The sequence below is a fragment of the Chroicocephalus ridibundus genome, chromosome 15, assembly GCF_963924245.1.
Source record: "Chroicocephalus ridibundus chromosome 15, bChrRid1.1, whole genome shotgun sequence".
Classification (NCBI taxonomy): domain Eukaryota; kingdom Metazoa; phylum Chordata; class Aves; order Charadriiformes; family Laridae; genus Chroicocephalus; species Chroicocephalus ridibundus.
This window is the reverse complement of record NC_086298.1, coordinates 7,069,522-7,091,067: the sequence shown is the minus strand read 5'-3', so window position 1 is coordinate 7,091,067 and position 21,546 is coordinate 7,069,522. Positions and strand designations below refer to the sequence as shown.

Below are 21,546 nucleotides of genomic sequence, written 5' to 3'. Positions count from 1 at the left end.
CAACCAACCTAGAATCCACATCTCTCCTACCCTGAGTAGCGCCTAGCCCTTTCAAACTGCCATGAGGGTCCTTCTCTCTCCTTAGAAGGATGTGTTTTGTTACTTTCAAACATCTATAGACTTTATGTGTACAGCATTGCCTCTAGAAAAACAGAGCCGGACAAAAATTATTTGTTAGTCTGCAACAGTTCCTAAAGCCCAAGCTCTGCAGACCTTGGGAAGGGCTCATCAAAGCCTCAGCCTTAAGAGCTGCGTATTATGTGCATGTGCAGGAATTAACTTAGCTTGTTGTCTCCAGACTCTTGAGTCCTAGTCACGCTTCAGAGCTGTGCCGATGGTTTGCATATGCATGCTGTAATGGAAACGCAGGAGAAAGCTGAGCAGCTCAAAATGTTGCATCCCCATTTTGGACAGACACAAAATGCAAGGATATGGCACTGAACAACCTGACGCCGATGCCGTTTCGAGTGGAGGTGCGTGGGTGCAGGTACTGGGCTAGATGACCTGCAGTGGTCCCTTCCAGCCTCCCCTACTCCCTGATCCCCAGATCGTTACCCATACTGGTGAGGAAGCGCAAGTACATGCTGAATGAACTGCCTGTACAGTCTAATGCTTGCACCAAAGTAAATGACGTTCCTATAATTTAGCCAGACTAAGGCACAGTGCTGCGGGGGTGACAATACCGTTAGCCCAAAGGGGTTACGAGCCCTGCCTCCTCCAGCAAACCCAGCATCCTGGGGTAGGAAACATTTCTTACAGAAACTTCTTTGTTATAAGAGTCCAGAATGACTGGACTCAGTTCAGTTGCGCTTAGCTCCACAGCAAGTGGTCAACTTGGTGACAACTCTTCCTTCATGGAAGGAATTTCTTCCATCCACCTGTGGCAAGATCTTTCAGTATTCCTCTCTATTAGAACACCACCCATCTTACACGGCTGTAGATTCAAAGATTATGTTTTTTCTCATCCACGAGATCATCAGCCAACACCAAGAATGCAAGCTAAAAGCAGTCTTAACATAAGATGTGAAAGTCGGATGGGTTGTGCGTAGGGTGGACATGGCTACAACTGGTGCCTAAGACTACTTTCTAAGTTTCACTGCGTAGATGCACGCACGTGCAGGCAACGCAGAAGGGAAACAACATGGCTGTAAGGCTGGAGTGAACACCCAGCCCGGTACCTTCCAACAAGCCTTGTCATCTGACACCCGTCTGAAGTAGCAGAAGTTGCATAGATGTATAAAAACCTTGCCCTTTATAAATGATGCACAAGAGCTGCATCGATGCTACCAGCTGGCTTTTGTTTTAATTTTAATTAGCAGTCCGAATGGCATGGATCTAAGACAGTATTTTGACAGAAACAATGGCTAGAAGGTCGTTCAGAGGATGCGAACACATCACACTGAGAGGCACGTAACTCACGGCGCTCTGAGGAAACCGTTGAGAGCCCACAGAAACCACCTCCTTGTACAGCGGGTATTTGTCCAGCTGTGCCAGCAATTTCACATTATTGTGGGATATTTTGTCTTTTGATACAATAAATGTGATAAAGACCTTCATAGAATTTGGTTCTTGTGGCTTATGTCAAATAAAATTGGAACATTATTACCATGGTCTCTGCCCTCTACCTACACTCTGGGCTGCTCTCGCATAGTAAGTAGGTAGTAAACTACAAATACATGAGCGTAAAGCCTCAGCGACCATCTCTAGGTGTCATAAACCAAACTAATGTTGCCTGATCCCTCCCAACTTCTTTTGCTAGGTCCAATATTATCCCTACATCCCTGCAAGGCACGCTGATTAATTAGAAAAGCAAAGACTCAAGAAGCTGCAGCCTTGTTAAGGCACTTACTGCGTACATTAGGAATGAAGACAGGTAATTTTCTTCCAGGGTTCAGATCCATCCTGTCACATGAGTAATAGTCTATTAGGTCTGGTAGTTCCCCTTGTGACGTGCGTAACAGCTTGCACCTGACCCATTAAGCTGAGCTATAGCATAAAATTCAGGTGGGAGGCGCGGGGGAGGCAGCTGCTGGGCTTCCCTCTTGAAACTACACCGCCATCCTGTCCCAGGTAAGTACCACGAAGCTAGTCCAATCTGGTTTTGTCTAGCTTAAGCAATGAAATTTACTCTGGACTCCTTACAGAGTCCTTTGGCTGTCCGTTAGCATTTGCTAGGTGCCACCAATGCTGAGACTACAGGCAGAGCTGCAAAGGTTCTCTCACACACACACTCTTACTTTACGGCAATACTCTACAGCCACTGCTGTGGTTCTGGTTAAAGAAAGTAACTCTTACTTCATGGCCCCCCTTTCTATAATCAAGTCTCGGTTATCACGCAAACGCCCCATCCGTACGCATCCTGACTGCCATCACGGCCAGCGGTCACGCTTTCCTCATTCTCCATGATCTCCCTAGTGCTCCATCTCTGAGGCTTGTCTTTCAGGATACCTAAATACGTGTTTGCTCAGGTAGGGTTGAGTCACGTTAAATCCTCTAGAATAGCACAAGTGAACATCTGCAAGACAGTTAAAATCTGATAACCTAACAGTGCAAAGCAAAGTTTCCAGTTAAAGTTGTATTTTAGCTGAAGCTCCAGTTTTGCAACACGCTCACATAATTGAAATAAAATACTGCATCGATAAATCCGTTTATGGAAAAAGGTGGTGCTTTTGCTTTCTGAAAATAGCTGAGTGCAAGCAGTGCTCCCTAAAGTGCATTCGGTAAGTCCACAGAAGTGTTTACAACTTCCAGGAAAATAAGCACCACGTGATACTTTCAGATTGATTTTTTTAAACCTTAGCTGCCCAAATAAACAGGACAGGGTAAATTAACACCATCTCTAGAACCAACATTCTCAGAAAGTATTACAAGCTCTTGCAAAGACTTGGAGCTGGCCCTTCCTTTTAAATGCTTATTCAGGTTCACCGTCACACATCTATGGGTGCAAAAATACTAAAATAATAGTAGCCACTGGTTAGTACTGCTGCTGCTCCTACATTAATTACTGTCGAAAATATTGCTTCTTTCCTTGGTCAGCCACTCCAGTTGGGAGTAAGAAATTATTCTTTCAGGTAAGGCTTTCCTTACATCTTTTCTTAGGTGTATTATATACAATAAATTGGGCAAAAAATACTTTGCAAAAACAGATTTACATTCAGACAGACTGAAGCAAAAGGCACACACCTCCAGATGGTCAGGCTTGGACAGAAAGTGAAACCATGACATGTGAATGGCATTACGAAATAAAATCAAGGATACAGAAATATTTCTACATATAGAACAAGAAATACCTGCTAATAAAGCTAAAATCATCAGAGCATCACGCTTTCATGAAACAAAACAAACAAGCAGAAAAACACAAACAAAACAAAACCCTTCCAAAATACTGTTTAAAATTGATTTTTGGCATAGAGGAAAGGGTTAAAAAAATAATCAAGCTTTAAACATGAAACCCTGTCTCTTAACGTAAAAAAAAAAAAGATCTAAGATGACTATTTCATCATAGAAAACTGGCTTCTTAGCAGTGAAATTTCAGTCTGGATCCAGGTAGAAAACTGTGATTCTCTGGAATAATGACGTACACTGTTGAGGCAAGAGCAGACAAGGGCTAATGCCGGCGCCTGCACGGGGATCTCTGTGTAGCCACAAAGAAAAGCGGGGGTTGGCTCTTCTGCCTGCAATGGCAAAATCTGCAGGTGCCCTACTGCAACAGCTTTCCAGTCGATGGAGAAACACAGTTGGGTTTGTTTTTTTCACTTCCAATTCTTACGGAATATTTTGAAAGTTTCTTATAAAAAGTCTCTCTGCTCAAGGATTCTTAATGCCAAAACAGTTCTCAAGTTTCTTTAAAAAAAGTGCGTGGACAGGCCAGAGCAAAGAAAGCAGCATCTTCATATCTTACCTGATCTTTATAGAACATCCTTGATTCCTCGGTGAACATATCGCAGCGGCATCATTTCAAGGAGAGACTGCAATGTTTGGAAAGACCTTGCCTGCAAGCCTTTTTGTTTTGTTTTGTTTGTTGTTTTTGGTTTTGTTTTTTTTTTTTTTTAAATACTGAAAAACCAGGAGTGATTTATGCTATAAAATCCCTCCTCCCACACGACACACACCGTTGTAAAACAACTCACGATAGTAATAACAGCGATTAACTTAGCTGAATGTCATTCACGTACTTCAAATTGTAAGAAGCTCAGAAACAAGTAATACGTTTTATTTACTTCGGTTTCAGCCTAAATCTCTCATCGATTACCTACTCTTAGAATGCCACGAAAAGTAACGGTTCATTAACTGAGAAAAGAAAACATACCTACGTCAAAGATATTAGCGTCACCAAATCAGGCTGAGCTAGCCAGAACAACATGGGTTCTATAGAGATTAATCACCAACACTTCCAGCCACGTTTTACCACTAGAAGCAGTGTTTGTGACATTCCCATAGAGCTCACAGAGGTGTAAGAAAACGTGAAGTAAGGAAGAAAGGTTTTAAGACCGTCTTCACTTCAAGTCAATGATGTCTTCATCATATAAAGAAATAAGCTGAAACGGATAGCTAGATGGTATGCTCTCCTCCCTGCTTGATAAAGTATCGGGATCTGAACTAGCGGAAAGATGATGTCCTTCAGAATAGCTTTCGAAAGAGCTTGAGATTATCCTGCAAAGAGGGAGACACAAATTACTAAAAAAATACACAGCTCAGAGCAAGTAGGATGAATGGCTACTTCTAGGTTCAATCAAGTTATCCTAAAGACAGAGAACACCATTAAAAGGGAGTTTCTCTCTATTTTACTCTGCTGAAAATTATCAAAAGGCAATGTTAATGACGCCCCCGGCTCAAATAATTTCCAAATAGTGAAATAAATAAAATATGGTTTTACAATGCAGCAGATCTTTTGTTCGTTTTGTTAATCTCAGCCGACTGTATCTTGGCTGAATTCTGCCATTACTCTACACAAACACAGATTGTGAAATCGGCAAAAACAAGAGAATGGCAGTGGGGTCAGGCAAGCAGAGCCAAACAGACAAATGCTACGGTGTTTCTTTGCACAATTTATTCTGGAAATACCAACACAAGAGCATGCGAAGAAAACGGCAAGCGAGGCTGCACAGTCCAGTTCCTAACGACGGGCTCAACTGCAGCACGTCCCCACAAAATCCCACTTAGTCTCACTTTGCTCATTAACGTGTCTTTAGCAAAAGGTATAATCCTTTCAGTACTTAAGAGTATTCGGACACTCTAAAACACACGCTGGCATGAAATTCACATTGGTATACAAAGGTCTCAGTCAGCCCCAGGCCAACTGAGATACGTACACCCGAACAGGCTGAAAAACGAGCAATTCTGAAAACATTTTACAGTCTAACTTAGGTTGTTTTCTAAAGCCAGTATATTTACCTGTCACTACTAGTGGATCTTACTGCTCCCTGCTTGGGGTCCGACTGTCTTCGAGGAACCTTTTTTTGCTTCTGTGCACTTTCTGTCTTGGGTATAGGCTCATCCAAGAGGCCTCAATAAAGGAATAAAAGACTTAATACTCTCAAGAGAAAATAAAGCATTCATGAAAATGTTAAGGTATCTGTTTCTGGTTTCCATTGACTAGTTTCTACCTGGGTTAGCAGACGGTCATCCTTATATGCGATCAGACGCTGGCTGGACTATTTGCAAATGATGTCTTCTCACAGTTTCATTTGTGTGTTTATACTACTTCTTTATGAATACTGGCTGCATGTTACAAATCTGACTGGCATGGTCCAAAGATTAGTAGAAATTACCTATTTGGCAATTGATACGTACACTGAAGAACAAGGAGAGCTTACCCAGCAATTCTTTACGTGTTCTGCTTGCAATTTCTTTAATTTCCATGCGAGATAAGGATAGCGAGTGAGTAACTGGAAGAGAGGCAATTCCACTGGACGTTGTAGTAGCGATGACCTTGGGAGCCAAAGGTGACTTCAGAGGCCGCTCAATGCTTCGCCCAACCAGATTACTGAGAGGGATTTTGTACAGGTTTTTGCATGGAACTTCACCTGAAACACAGAAGGAAGAATAATTTCTTAATACTCCCAAATGAAAAGTTAGACAGAAAAGTTATATTTATTGTGCTGCATGCTTTTTAACCCAAATAACAAAGATCTCCTTTGCCCCACAGATCTTTCAATATAAATAGACCAGAAGGAGGAAGAAACGCAACCGCATTGTGCAGACTTGCAATTTGACTTGGAGAGAAAAAGAAGATTGTCTCCTGGCAATGTGATGAATGAGCAGTGGAACCAGGAAGTAAATTTACACGTCCGGAGGCTGGTACTCTGACTCTCACACCGGGACTCTGCACTCTGTGCAATATTCTCCATGTATTTTAATATGTTACAAGTATATTGGAGCCTGGATCCCAAGTGGTTTAACCTATGGCTCCTCTTCTCAGGTGACATAAAATACCACGCATTTTCCTAATTTGCAGGAAAAAACTCCAACAACTAACCATCAAACAGCACTGCCTTTTAAAAAATGAAACTGCAATTCCTTTCTCCCTTCCCCTTCTGCCCACAGTGCAGCGGCAGATTTAGGTGAGGAAGATATACGTACATCTTGCATTATCTAGCTGACGTTCCCTTGTTTTTCCATTATTGTTCCCCTATAGACTGATTGTTCACAGATCATGTTACACTAAATTGACTGTGCAAACTCTTTTGAGGCTAGAACTTCTCCTTACTTTTGGCTTGCAAAAGAGCTTTAACCATCCAGTGGCGGTTTAGCTTCTCTTAAATGAAAGGAATAGTGTACGTGAAATCTTAAATCTGCCCACAGTTTTATAAATTGTTCTGCATATTGCCAAAGATTCATCAAGCTACTGAAGCTTAATTCCTCTCCTCCTACCAAAATGATTTCTTCCAAAACAGTGCTACCATGCAATCAGAAGAGAAACCACAGGGTAAGAGCTCAGGTGCTTCATATCTGTGGATAAATAGAAAATCTCTATTTTCCAGATTCTCAGCTAGAAACTCAAAATCTTTTACCCAATCAATTTAATCTTAATAAAGATCAGCCGCACTGAGATGTGGCAGCTGGTGGAATCACCAGAGATCAGTATTCAAGCTGCCTGGAAACCATCTTACCTTCTAGAGAAGAAAGAGGACATTCTGGCATCTCATAAGCTGTCGGTGTTTGAGGAGAACTCCTTGAACTCTTTTCCTTAGAGCTGCTGTCAGATGATCCACTTACTGCAGCAGTAGCTTTAAAATAAATATCTGACTGAAATGACAAATAACTTATCGTTAGTACAGCGATACTTTCTTAACCATCTTCTGAGTAAGAGCTCAAATGTTTGTCCGCTGTGTTCTATTGCCATTATTGCTGTATTGCTGCGGAGTCAACTAGGGCTGGTCATGGAAAGGTTATCCACTGTAAGCGGAGGGAACGCTGCAAATGATGTTGAGGACAGCGTTTGCCCCATAAACAGTCATGTATCGCAGATCCGCATTACTGTGAGCAATACCGGACAGTGAGATCAACTCTGATTCTCTACATACTTGATATAAACTAAGAGCACACAGATGAGCAGTTACCACGGATCAAGTAGCATATGCTTCAGTTTTGGTTTGTTTGGTTTTTGGCTACGGCAGCTTTTAATGTGAATTAGATCCCAACATATCACAGAAATGGTCAAACGAGATTTTCCTGTGTCTTACCCTTGATGCTACAAGTTGAAGCTCAGGCACAACTGCTGTGTGGACTAAGTTCCCATTCACCACTAACCGGATCTCAATGGAATCAGTAGTGAAGGCAAGGATATAAGGAAAAGCACAGACTGCAATGAAACAAAAATTATTTGGCAAGGAAAAATGGTTAATGTAAATGTTTCTTGGATGCTCCACGAAAACTGTTCTTCAGTATCTGACCTCTTCTGGCATCTCCCTTTCCTAGGAAAAGGGTTGTCTAACATACTGATGGACACTGAGCTACATCAAGCCTGAAGAAAACTTCACTCTCCATGCCTGGCAGAACGTAAACTGAATGGAAAATGAAAAACAGAAAAAAGAGAAAGGAAAAAAAAAATTCAGCAAAGGAAGAACTCATCACCAAGGCTCCACTTCTTAAAACTGTCATTTGCAGAAACTTAGCTAAAGTTGCATCATGAATGTAACATGCTTATTCCTAGCACACATACAGCCAAGTGCAAGCCTAAACGGTAATGAAAAAACCAGCCATCTAGTAAAAAGAGGTATTTTCTTACCAACAGCATAAGGAACTTGATTCCAGCTAAAGTGGAAGTCATAAGCTGACGGCTGGATCAGTGGACAACCTCCATTGAAAGGATATACCTTTCTGTATTGGCAAACATCTGTAACAAAAAAGAAGCGTCCATCACCTTACACTGCAAGTGACAAACGCCAACTTTATAGGCAGGTATCGCAGAAGTGCGGGGCATTATCTACATAAATGTCTGATTATGTGTAAGTCCCTCTATTTCCAAACCGATAAGGGAAACGTGCTTCCTCTGTGAACAGAGCGTTTGAAAGATGAAAATAAACGACCTACATTTTAATAAGTTGTCATATTTCACAAAGTATTACTCTGTTTCAACAGTTATCAGTTCCTGACCTTGGCTATGGATAGAGGAATAGCCAAGAAAACTTCAGAAAGCAGCGTCAGCAGAACTCTGCTCTCTGTCAGTAAGAACTGCCCTTCGAGCAGCCACATGCTAGCACAGTTTATGTCCTTTAAAGACCATTATACGCACGGGACATCACAGATATCAACGAAAAAAAATGATATCTGCAGATCGATGTATTACCATTTTCGGTCTTCCCTAAATACTTACAGTTGTAACACAACAGTAGACCAGCTTCACCATCTTCATATACATCGATAGCCGCAACAAAATTAACCTGCAATGATAATGGGAAAAGGTAATGAGGATACTGAGGTTGTTACAACCAGGTTTTGACTAACAAGCAATACAATCAGCTGGGGGAGTGCATAACTACAGATAAAATGAAAAAAAGAGAGCGAAAAAAAGAAAGAGAAGTAATTTTTTCAAATGCAGTCTCTTTTGCGATTAATTTTCATGACGCTTTCAGGATGGAAATCAATTTCTTTAGTATTCAGTTCTGTACAGTACTAAGTATTTAATACCAGACACAGAGTATAGAGCAATAAAAACGTACGTCACTTATTTGGCAATAAAAATTTTGGGAAATGGTGTGATTTCAGGACAGCTGTGAATCAACATGATATGCTAACAACAACAATTCTTTTCAAGAAGTGAAATCCAAAAAGCTCCATTGCACATGACGACTAGCAGAAAGATCAGACGCACCAACTACTGGTTCAAAACCACTAACACTCACAGAGGTCAACAGGGAATAGGCTGAATTTAGGAACTGAGAACCACTGCTGGATAAACTACAGCATTTTTTACATAGCAAAGGCTACATAAATTCTCATCTTTCAGCTCTGTATTTGCCTTTTACAGTTAGATTAACAAAACCCAAACCAGACACGAAAAGTAGGGTATCTGTTCTGTGTCCAGTTCTGGGCTCCCCGGTTCAAGAAGGACAGGGAGCTGCTGGAGAGGGGACGGCAAAGGGCTACCAAGATGCTGAGGGGACGGCAACACCTCTCTTATGGAGAAAGGCCGAGGGACTTGGGTCTCTTCAGCCTGGAAAAAAGATGACTGAGGGGGGACCTTATCAACACTTATAAATACTGAAAGGGTGGGTGTCAGGAGGATGGGGACAGGCTCTTCTCAGTGGTGCCCAGCGACAGGACAAGGGGTAACGGGCACAAACTTGATCATAGGAAGTTCCACCTAAACATGAGGAGGGACTTCTTTGTTGTGAGGGTGGCAGAGCACTGGAACAGGCTGCCCAGAGAGGTGGTGGAGTCTCCATCTCTGGAGACATTCAAAACATTCTTGTGTTCCTGTGCCACCTGCTCTGGGTGACCCTGCTCTGGCAGGGGGTTGGACTAGATGATCTCCAGAGGTCTCTGCCAACCCCTACCATTCTGTGATTCTGTAAAATGAGATTGTATTAGTGAAATACATAAGATTACATTAGACAAATGCTTCACAGACCACAACATTTACTGCTTGGGCAGGGAGAGGGCTTGAAGACCAATTCCATGAACAGTGGTTCTTTGACTTTCCTTTGTACGATAAGCTAGATATTCACCTCTTGAATTAAGATTGCTGTATAGGTCAAGAACTGTTAGAAAGACTTGGAAGTTTATGTATCTATACCAAATGCATTTTGACCCATCCTCTGTAGTGACAGAAAGCCATTTCTGCTCTGCTACCCATGGAAATAATTTGGTGTCCCATTTCAACATCACAAAAATCACTGGCTCAGCTCATATTGATTGTTTGCCTTGTTCGTGTTCTCAAAGGAAGTAACGATTCCTGGGGAGAAGAGGAACGGGGGGTGGTGGTGCTGGTATACTTCTCCATCCCCATTCTTTACTTATAGTTCCTCCTCATCCAGATTAAGACTGATTTCCAGCTTACACTGTATCTCCCACGCTAGAAGAACCTCTTCGTCATCAGAGCTGAATAAAAACACAGATGATTTAAAAAGAAAATAACCTACCGTCAAGATCCACCAAATGAAAAGAGTAGTCCCTTATCTCATTATGAGGAAGGGTGTCAGTTAAAAACAACAGAAAAAGATTAACTGTGCAAAATTTTCCATTTTTTTGTCTAAAGCTGTATGTCCACATCCATACTTAGAAACAATTAAAATTATCTAATTTTCAGAGATGCTGAAGATTATTATCTTCCCAGCAGCTGGAAATACTGGAGCTCTTTTCTGAAAATCAGGACGTTTGCTTAAATCCCAACCCTATAGCCTAGTTAGAAAGATTCCATTAATTTATTAGTGGACTGGGCAGCAGTTTCTTAAATAGAACTAAAAGCTACGTGTAAATATTTTAGCCTTAGTACATGTCAATAGGCAAATCTGAATGAGATACTGGTGGCCAACAACCAAAGTTGTTTTGCTGCAATCTGTTAAACAATAAAACACTGAGACCCCCAAAAAAAAAATCACCAAAAGACTAAGAAAGAAGAGCAATAATTTACACCGACAGCAACACTCCAGAGCCTGAAACACAGGCTCTTTCATAACGTGTCATATCTTGTAACTACTTCTTTTGGGAGCGATTACTATCACCTATCCCAAAAGGAACAAATATCTTGAGTGCCCTAAAGCAGAGGTTAGGTTATAGAAGTGACAGACATGAGGATCTCCACAAATTACGCTCCCAGCAGGTCAGCACAGGATGCACTGAGAGTGCAAGAAGTGACGTTCAGCGTCATTCTGCAAGGAAATAGTTTCAATGATGAAAACTCACCTTGTTTGTTTCAACATGATGCAATCTATAGGACTCCCCAGTACTCTCATTAACTAAATCAAACTGATGCCGATACGCCACACAGATCATATTGTCACTCTCTTCAGTAGGTCCATCCACCAGCGTCATAACCACTGGAGGGTCCGAAAGGCATATTTCCTATAATGTAAATAACAGAATTATTCTCTTTTTCAAGTTCGTGCTGCGGCTGCTGCAAGTACTCCATGAATTTAGAGAGATGCGCTCTAAGCACAGAAACATGATAAAGAAGAAGCAGAAACTTAGTTCAAAAAATCTGAAAGATTTCTTTGGCATACACATGATAGAACCCCAACATACGGCTTCTCGCTTTTGTCTGGAGGTTCAGGAAGACAGAAATGCATGCTCTTTGTCCTTCCCACCTCCCCCTCGCGGCACGCTGCCCAGTCTGGTGAGGTACTCAGTGATTAGATTGCACATACCCGGATGTACTGGAACTCCTCTACTGGAGATTCAGATGACGATAGCACAGAGCTGCTGGTTAAACTGTTGCATGGGTTGTATTTCTTTGTGACGAGAAGTAGTTTGTTCCGAATAGCCACAACAATCCTCAGTTCACTGCCGTGGTGGGTATTAATGGCATACAAATGGCAGCCTGAGGAAATAATGCTCTAAATTTTAAGCGTTTAGGGTAGGGTCTACTTTTTTTGTTCTGTATTTATACGATGATTAGTACAACGGGGCTCTGATGCATGATTTAGCAACACAAAATTACAAACCTCCCAACAGGATAACATTAACTTCTGAAGAAAGACAAAAGGCTATGACTCTCTTGAAATCTATTTTTCCCCTTTCCCCTTCTGCAAGTAAAGACTATACACATGGGGTTTCACCATTCTGCAGGTTTCAGGTTTCCAAAGCAGCTTGCTTCTGAAAACCAGAAAATGTTTTTGTCTACTAAAATAATCAGCAACACCTAAACTAATCTAAGCACTACTATTTAATGGAGACTTGCCTGTGTTCCTCCACCTTAAAATGCCCTTTATTTCACTCTCACATCCCTGCATAATTCTTCTCGCGTCCCTCAATCCTGAAAGCAACATTACCTTTTTTTCTCTAGAGCTTTTCGTCAGCGGTGGTTGCCTACTAACATGGTATTTACAAAGTTCTAAAACATCATGCCGCACTACACCCGACTTATTTTCACATACAAGCTTAACGAAGTTTGAATTGACTGTCCAGAGAAAAAAACAAAGGTGAACACCTACAACTACCTCAAGGAAGTTAATAAGCCCCTGGCAACTACAGGCATCATACCACAGTGGATGTTTTTAACACAGGATAATAAAATCACCTTTTGTTCTCTCCAGTTTATTTTCTCTGCAGTCGTATTTGCTCCTTATCATTTGCTTTGTTTCTATATCTTTTTGGACAGCACTGAGTCTGAAGACAAGGATACGAGAATCTTTCCCTGAAGGGGGAGGAAAGCCAGGAAACAAGAAGTTAAAAAAAAAGACAGTGGTAGTTTGACATTAATACTTCCAAAGAGAAGCAGCACCTAACAAACAGAGCAAAGACACGCAAAGCATACTGCTTCTCTGGGGATGCGCCGCAGCACGACTGCTTGTGAGCCCTCTAGGGTTTACAATTCTAGTAACCATCCCCTCCAGTTCAGCAACCCAGTTTCCCATCATCAGGTGGTGCTGCAGCAAAGAACGATACAAGAACTTCAAAACAGTGAAATATATGCTATTTCGCAGATACACGAAATTTTGCAAGACAGTGAAAATACAATAGATATAAACTACAGGGCAAGAGTAAAAGGGTTAACTTTAAAAGCTGGAAGCATCCAGCTGAGCAGCTGACAACGGGATCCTTAACAGACTTTGAAACCCTTTGGGATGCAGACTGGTTTTGCTTATTAGTTCTTCAAAGGTAGGCAAGTTAGGTTCAAGGAACGTTCCATGCAAAAATAATACAGTACGTTTCCCACAAAGACAGATATGAGCAGAAGCTACAACCCCTAAATTTAAAAGAAATAAATAAATGATGCACTACTACTTGCAGTTGGGAAATAAGCAACTTAAGAGCAGTTTCTTATCTAAGAAGCCAAGTATCTTAAAAAGCAAGCAAGGCAAGATTTTCTGACAAAGGTGGACTCTTTTACTAGACTAGCTGGTACGGCTGGAAAAATGAAGCATGCTTTCTTGCTATATAGTTGGTGTGGATCCCACCATAAAGGCAAAAGCAAATCATAGGTCCTGCCTTCGATGTTGAGAGAACAACAGCATGAACCAGGACATCTGGCTCCTGGCATGACCTCCTTTTCCCATAGCAAGTGTAAGAGAAGAGAAGATGCAATGCTCCCTTACGTCTGCCACAACTTGAAACGTTGAGGAATCCGACTCAGAAAGCAAAATCTTACTGTCAACACTGACTAAAGGAAAACAAAATATACGCAATCCTTCTCTTTTCAATAATGTGTGCGCACAAGAATCTGTGCTTCCGTGAATGAGTTCCTGGAAGAAAAATGGCAAGCAATATTCACGCCCTTTTGTAGGGAAGGATAAAAAACATGAGCTAAGTCAAATGTTCAAGAACAGTGTTACCGCTCTCATCAATTCAGTCGCTCTTTGGACTTACTCCTGCCTCTGGTGTTTAGTTGGTTATTGCAAACATAACAACCTGAAGAATCCGGCATCAGAATCTGGCAAATTCCTCAAACAAGCAAAGATTGTAAACATAGTTTTTCTGTGGTGGGGACAAATCTTACTAGTCAGCCATACATCAAGGCATAGAAAATTCATGTCTTATGTCTGTAACGTCAAACAAGTTGCCAAAAGAGAACTATGCTGTAGATTTACAGCGAGTCAACTAGACCATGCTTTAAGTCCTGGTAATACGAGGCTGCTCTTTCCTAAAGCCTTTCTCCTTTTGAAGAGTAAGGCTGCCTATAAGGGGTTTCCCACTCTACCCGAGAACCTCCTCGACTTCTCTGAAACCATCCTTGCCCTTGGCACTTGACCAGCTAACATCTTCCATGCTAGATGCAATCACTTTGGGCCTGGCTAGTGACGATCATCTGATAGTGACATGGCAAAATACGAGCTAGAGCTGCAAAAGCAACTGAATGGGCCTCTGTAGCAGCCTGCAATCCAAAATTTTCTCACTAAACAAGAATGACTTTTGATAGCATTCCACAGGACTAAGGAAATCAACACAAAAACACATAGGAGGCTCTGATTTCACTTCAGAAAAGGCATAAGGCAGAGTCAGTATCAGAAATACGACACTCGGGGATCATTGTATCATCAGAGTTTTCTGTTAACACAGTACTAACCCTGTCATCAACCTTTGTAATAACTACTTATGACTGCTTATAATTATGCCGTATCTGCTCAGAAAGTCTCACAGCTTGTTGCCAGCTCTTGGAAAGTGCAAATTATAATCCCACGCCCAAAACTGGATGGCTGTGGTTGCTGCCTAGCAACTGATGGATCGTTTTTGTCAATCTAAAATCCCTAATAAGATCGTGGCATCTTTATTTAGGAAAGGGATCAGGAGTGGCTCTCAAACTCATGAAACATTTTAATGCTATGAAATGAGAAATGTAATTAAGGACTTGCCTGTTCACCCACTGTTTTATAATTACTGCACAATTCTCGGTGCTGCATGGGAGTGTTTTCAAACACCATCACATACATAAAAACCTATACATGACCAAACACCTTAAAATGTTCTTCCGTTTCTACCAACTTTGATTTTAAGCTGAAGCAGCTATTGACACAACCTAGAGGAAGGCCATCTTTCCTGATCTAGAATTAGCCGTAATTCTTATGACTACCAACACTTACACTGAGACTGGAGATGGTTTTTAGTGCAGCCATTCAAGACTGAAAAAAGTTTATTCTAAATTTATTACCGTTTTCTCCTAGATTCTGCCTCTGTCTAAGCAGTTGCTCCTCCCATGATAACTGTACTGTTCAGTCTTTGTACTCGAGCTACTATTTCAGCTAGATATTTTATAAACATTCTTGGTGAGGCAGACAATTCCCAAATGCTACAACTGTGTACGCATAGCAAAACTCAAGAACTTTTTCTGGCCAATCTGAATATCTGCATTCTTCAAATCAAGAAATGGTTGTAAACAGACAGACACTGGTGGGAGCATGTATTACCACCTAAATTAAGCGCTGTTATTTTGGGGGATCATGCCAAACTTCAGAAGACCTTTTATGCTTCCATCAAACATGCCATATTTACCGCCGTGAAGACGCCATGTGTCTGCTGCAAAGAATAACACGTATGACAACTTCTTTCCCAGGCAGGCATTTCACTATGAAGGCAGAACAATGCCCACTGCCTTCACTGGAATTGGTTTGATATGCTTTTAAAAAGGAATTTAGGTTTAAATCCCCATAGGCCACGAGATGTGCACCCCACAGGTTGACACTAAGCCTGCCTTTCAGCAGACATAAATCTTCACCTTTCCTTGTGGTTCAAAATAGCTCTGGTTCTGTGACTGGTGTGTCCTCTAGGATGCACCACTCCTCTTTCACAACACTAGTTCTTTTGCAGATGTTTCAAACAACCCCACTGTAGCATTAGATTTATCTGTGGCTGCCTATAAAAGTGACCATCATCTGAGCGGTTTTAGTTTTTCTTAGCCTCCTACAGACTTGATTCTTCCAAGCTCTTCCTCATACCCCCTCGCCCTCGTGTTCTAGGTATTTCATAAAATGAAACTGGAACGAAAAATACGTGTTTGGAGGACAAAACAGACCCATTTTCATGCCTTGCCTCCCATTACTAGGACAAATTTAACCAGCAGAGGTCCCAAACAACCCTGCTGCAGTGTTAGACATAACTACGACTGCATGAGAACATAGGCCATTGCTACCAAAGCAATTTGTGCTGCCATCATTGATAGCTGCTGCATTGGTGCCTTCTTCAACATCTTCTCTTGGAATGTTGACCTGAATAAGCTCTTGCTGATAGTGAAGCTTAAAAAGTTAACCTTGTAGTATATAACATTTTATCCTAAAAACCCACAGAGTCTTTGAACCCAGTTTACAAGCTCAGTATGAGCATGCTTTTGCTCATCTAACTCATTCGTTTTCTCAGTTTTGCTGCTGAGGTGTAATCTGAAAGTGGAAGGCAACTATGATTATTCTTCCATCCCAGGTCTTAATTTCAATATGCTATGCAAATACAAAATAGGAGGCCAGAATTCTGTCAAGTGTGAAAGAACTTTCTCCTAAATGCTTCGAAAAGCATCCATATCAAGAGTTAAAAACCTTTACAATTTTTTTCATGAGTAAAGTTTGAAGTTTCATGAATTGATGCCAGTAATACCTTGTTCTGTTATCTCAAAATGCCTGTTTACATCTCCCTCTTCAGGTTTAACTGAACAGTACAATGTTTTGACAATTAAAAGTAATAATCTTGTCTAGAAGCTTCATAAACTAAGCTTTTCAGGTCTTCAGAAACGTCAGCCACCCTCCAGGTGTCTCGAGAGAGAACTGCAAATGGCTCTCAGGTAGTTTGAGCCAGTTCTGCAAGGTCCCAGGGTGAACTTCATCAGGTACCGCCGAACTGCGCAACTCCCAATGACAGAAAAGGAACCACGTATTACCCTTGTACCGTTGTAACTTCAGCCAATACTGAGAAAACAGAAATAATGTGGTAAAAAACAATAAAACAATCATACTGGTAATTCTTTTTTTCTGTGTTACGCATAAAGATTCTGTTCTTGCTTTGTACATGTTCACTTTGTGAAATTCAATCACAGACTATTGGGTAAAAAGTACCTCACTGAAAAAGTGCACGTTTTATGAACGTTAATGTTCCAAATGAGGCAAACAAGGAAACACTGTCAGTCCAAACAACCAGAATGCAGTGACAGTTAACAGAATAAATACCAATGAAACACATTTGGTAAAACAGTGACAGCATAATTTCCCCACGTTTTTCACAACTGAATAAACATGTAAGTCAGTCAAGGAGATTTCGAAAGAGTGTTGAGTTCCTGCAGTGGCTGAAGAAAGACCATATGACCAATTTCAGGCTTGCCTTGAAGGAAACATGAATGAGCATTCAGGGATTTTCCTCCACCAGCCTTTTATAAAATAACAGCAGTTGCTGCATGTGCTATCTATGTCTACTTGCATCTAATATACTTGCCACTGATCGACGTGATTACCTGGTAAGACATACTGCCCAGCGCCAGCCACATTCACATGAGAATCAAAGAACAGGGACCTCTCCTACCTTTGTCTGTCCGGGCAATCAAAAGATCCAGAGCTTCCAACACATGCATCTGCTTTATTTGGAGAGTTTTATCAAATACTTGCACTGATGGTTGACCGTCTAAAAAAAGAAACACACACAACTATTCAAATTCCTGCTAAAATTTGCTAGTCATTGGTTTTGATCTATTTCTTTCCTGAAATAAGCACCTCGGTTTTTTCTCATGAAAACGGAAAAAACTGCATAAAGCTGCTACGCATACCACAGCATCATGGCCAATTCCTCCGCACGGGAGAGTTTTATCATTGCCACGGATCAGATTATGCAACCGAAGCCTAAAGGGGACCTTCCTTTGGCAAGTTTTAGAATTTTCACCAAGAATAACTTAATTCCCTCAGTCCTGCTGGCCTTATGTGGCACACAGAAGATAAGGGTCAAATTAGCAATATCATTGAGGAAGCAGGCTTTCATTGTCACGTAAGCCTTTGGCGTCATGCTCGCTATCATCAAGGGCTAAGAAATCCAGACAAGCCATTTAAACACTCCTTGAGCTTGGATGTGACTTCCTAAGTCTTTTCAGATGGTCAAGAAAACAATATCTGAAATAACAAAATATTCAGAAATCTGCATTAACATTGGCTCCCCAACACGGCTTGATTCTGGTGCAGAGACAATTTTTGCAACTACGTTACATAAATGTAATAAATTCACTTGAATCGGTAAACATCCCTGTAGATGAAGACCTACAAACACCTGGACAGAACTTATGCACATACATTTTCAAGAAAATGGTCAGATACATAAAAATTGACACAAAAACACTGGATCATTTACTAACCATCTATTAACAAGATGCCAGCATCTGTAGAAACCAGCAAGGACTGGCCCCAAGAATCTGCACAGACAATCTCATGAGGAAAATTACTGCAGAAAGATTGAGATTCCCAAGGCTATGAAGTAACATAAGGGATACATATTAAGTACACTAAGAAATACAGATCATACAGACACAGAATGTGATGGACAATGGCAAGTAATAACATGTAAATGCTTTTGGGATGCATTTCCAAACAGTATATTTTTTGAATTTGAAATATCAAAATTTAGTTAATTTTCTTGTAGAGGAAATACTCTCCGTATTTATTGGGCTTAGAGATAATAAGCGTAAGACACATTCCTGAAGCACTAGAATTAAAACGCATGCAGCTGATACTCAGTGCAACCCTGGAAATACTCAATATGTATTTTATTTAAAAAAAACAAACTACAGACTTAAAACGTATGTACCACCATGCATATGCAATTTGCTTACATTTTATGGCTCAGTTTGTGATGTTTAGTCACCAGTACATGATACAGCAAAAACCGCCTTTCTGCCAAATTGCTCTTTCATCGTGTGTTCCCTGCAGCTACCTCCCAGTGTCTGCCCCTCCTCCCCCAATTTAAACATTAGCTGAAGTCTCTGAAATTCTAGAAGCACTTCTGAAGCTTCTGTACACAAGATGCATGCCGAAGAGTGTGGTTTGCACCTTTGACTGCCCAATGCCCTTGAACAAAATCTGGTACTACAGGAAATAAACACGCAACTGAATTTTATTTTACACTTGATGCAGAAGTTAAAATAAAAGATAACTGCATATGGACAATGGCATTTTCATCAAATATGCTCAGCTATAAAAACATCCACACTTGCTTTAACTTGAGAAGTGCTTCTGCCTCCAGGCTCATCCTTTATTAATTCGATATTGGCTGCAGAATCACTTTGACACTACACATTTCATCTTTGCTGCTACAGCACCTGATTACAAAAGTAAATAAACAGTATGCAGACCTGATATGCAATGCCATACTCGATAAAGTTTTATTTTTTCATAACTCTCCTCAGACAGACAGGTTCACTCACCTCCTTTTTACAAAAGCTTGTGGTTGCCAAGTTAGCTGTGGCATCCCCTTTCACAGTGGTTTTCAATTTCAATGCCTAATACAAACAGATGTTTTATTTAAATTGAGTTTTTGTCAGCAACAGCCAAGCTAAAGACTATAAAGAAAGGACAATTTAGGACTACAAAATAACTCCAGTTTGGAATTCCTGTCACATTTTAAGTAATTAGGAAAGAAGCAGAATTCTGTATACCCTGAACAAAACATATGCCAAGGACACACGATCACAGTATCACTAATTCTTCAACTAGAAGTAAGTAGAAGTGAGCTGGTTCCGAAAGGGCTAAGCACTCTAGATAAACACTGTATAAACATAGTTTGAGTGAGATACAGCGTGTATCTATTTAAGGTATCCTATATACCTTCATTGCTAACCTTTACAGCAGCGTTCCTATAAAGCGATGACACGTGCATTCTTTAAGGCAAAGTTTAGAAACTACCTAAACCAATTTTACTGCCCTAAAGCTTGCCTACCATCATGCACGGTCTCTGTGAAATGGCAGTAATGAGCTGCACGGCCCATCTGCTCATTTGCATTAAGCATGGCTGTCAGCTTACAGACACGCACAAAATACTTCATTGCCTTAACATCGTAATTTCATCCCACTAGTCAGCAGAGATCACCTTGACAGTAAATAGATTTAAACATACTGCTGAGCCGCTCATCAGCGAGTTTTCTTTACCATCTAAAAACCCAACTGACTATAACTAAGGGACAGAGACATTCACAGAGTTTGGCAAGAATGATTACAAGCTACTTGTAAGGCATGTTTTGAAATGTGCTCAAACCGACAGTTTGTCATCAGAGGAAAGTTCTTTTAGGGAAGGGAAAGATTTAAATGTGAAAATAATCTCCAAGAAAAACACAACCAAACAACTATCTATGAACCTTTAACCCACATATTAGATTTCCCTTCGACGAAGACCATGCCGAGGATGGAAGTCTCGTTTAAGAAATGGGTCCCAACTAGATTTGTTATGCGAGCGTCTCATCAGCGTTTAACTTGGGGGGTGGTGGAGGGGATCAGGCCTGTAGGTTTCTATACTTTCAATAATCATGATTTTCTTTAACTTCTGTAAAGTAATTAGTAAACTTGAGGAATAAATCATTGGTTACTTCTGTCCAAATATTACAAACACATTCACTTTTTTACACCTGCCTAGCTATTTCAAGGTGGTTGGGGAAAGGGTGGGCAAAGCACAGAGGAGTGGACTTCGCACCAGGCCAACGCAAGCTTTAACAGCCCTGAGGTTCTTTGGCGCCAGCTCTCAACCACCTGGCTCCGCTCTCTACCTTTAACTGGGTCTGGAACTTCTCAGACTCTTCCACTCTTACGCTTACTCAGACGAAGAAAAGGGAGGGAAGGGAGGAGGCTTGTGTTTTGTTGGTGGGGGTTTGTTTGTTTGTTTTGTTTCATATTTCTGTTTTGGTTTCCTGCTCTGTTAACTCCTGCTAAGTTAAATCAGCTCAGAAAAGAGGTATTCTTAAGATAAGCAGCCGAAACACATCACCAGTCCAGGAACAAGAAGAGACAAAAGGGGAAGGGACAGGGGAAGCGATGAGCGTAGACACCGTCTTCTTTTCTGCTGCAGTGAACTGTCAGATCAAACCAGACTATCTAAATCATCAGGAAGTTTTACCCCTCACTGAATCAAAACGTCAGTAAGTCCATAGAAAATTAGAGTCAGCGCCTGGTATGTTGGCATCCCAGATGTGTGGCAACCTCTGACTTAGCAGAAAGACTGTCGAAACTTCTTCCTGACTAAAGTAGGGTAAATAATTTCTAAGAAATTCAATCTTAAGAAAACATATAGAGGAAACATTCAGAGGAAACCCATGAAAGATTGTTTCTTCAAAGCGCAGAAAGAGCACTCTTCTGCTTGGAGGCAGAAAGCATCTGCTGCATGACGTACAGAAAGACCTTTTAGGTTTGATCCTAAGGTGTGATTTTTCCAACCTTCCTTTAGCTTATGTATTTTATAAATACTTGTAATTGTGTTGTGTACCTAGGTGTTACAGATAAATAC

The 21,546-nt window shown here is 41.0% G+C and overlaps 1 protein-coding gene across 11 annotated transcripts in view; it reads right to left on the bottom strand.

The window, feature by feature from the left end:
* Positions 1–1,030: 1,030 nt before the first annotated feature.
* GARNL3 (GTPase activating Rap/RanGAP domain like 3) overlaps positions 1,031–21,546 on the bottom strand; it is a 57,527-nt gene continuing 37,011 nt past the window's right edge. For all 11 annotated transcript variants that reach the window (XM_063352802.1, XM_063352804.1, XM_063352811.1 and 8 more), the window contains 13 exons: positions 19,481–19,555; positions 18,416–18,527; positions 17,599–17,697; positions 12,683–12,799; positions 11,811–11,983; positions 11,350–11,508; positions 8,819–8,885; positions 8,231–8,338; positions 7,686–7,804; positions 7,113–7,248; positions 5,817–6,026; positions 5,395–5,506; positions 1,031–4,653 (listed from right to left, as the gene is read on the bottom strand). In XM_063352802.1, coding sequence (XP_063208872.1) covers positions 4,497–4,653; positions 5,395–5,506; positions 5,817–6,026; positions 7,113–7,248; positions 7,686–7,804; positions 8,231–8,338; positions 8,819–8,885; positions 11,350–11,508; positions 11,811–11,983; positions 12,683–12,799; positions 17,599–17,697; positions 18,416–18,527; positions 19,481–19,555 — 1,644 coding nt within the window. In that variant the 3' untranslated portion in view covers positions 1,031–4,496. The remainder of the gene's footprint in view (positions 4,654–5,394; positions 5,507–5,816; positions 6,027–7,112; positions 7,249–7,685; positions 7,805–8,230; positions 8,339–8,818; positions 8,886–11,349; positions 11,509–11,810; positions 11,984–12,682; positions 12,800–17,598; positions 17,698–18,415; positions 18,528–19,480; positions 19,556–21,546) is intronic.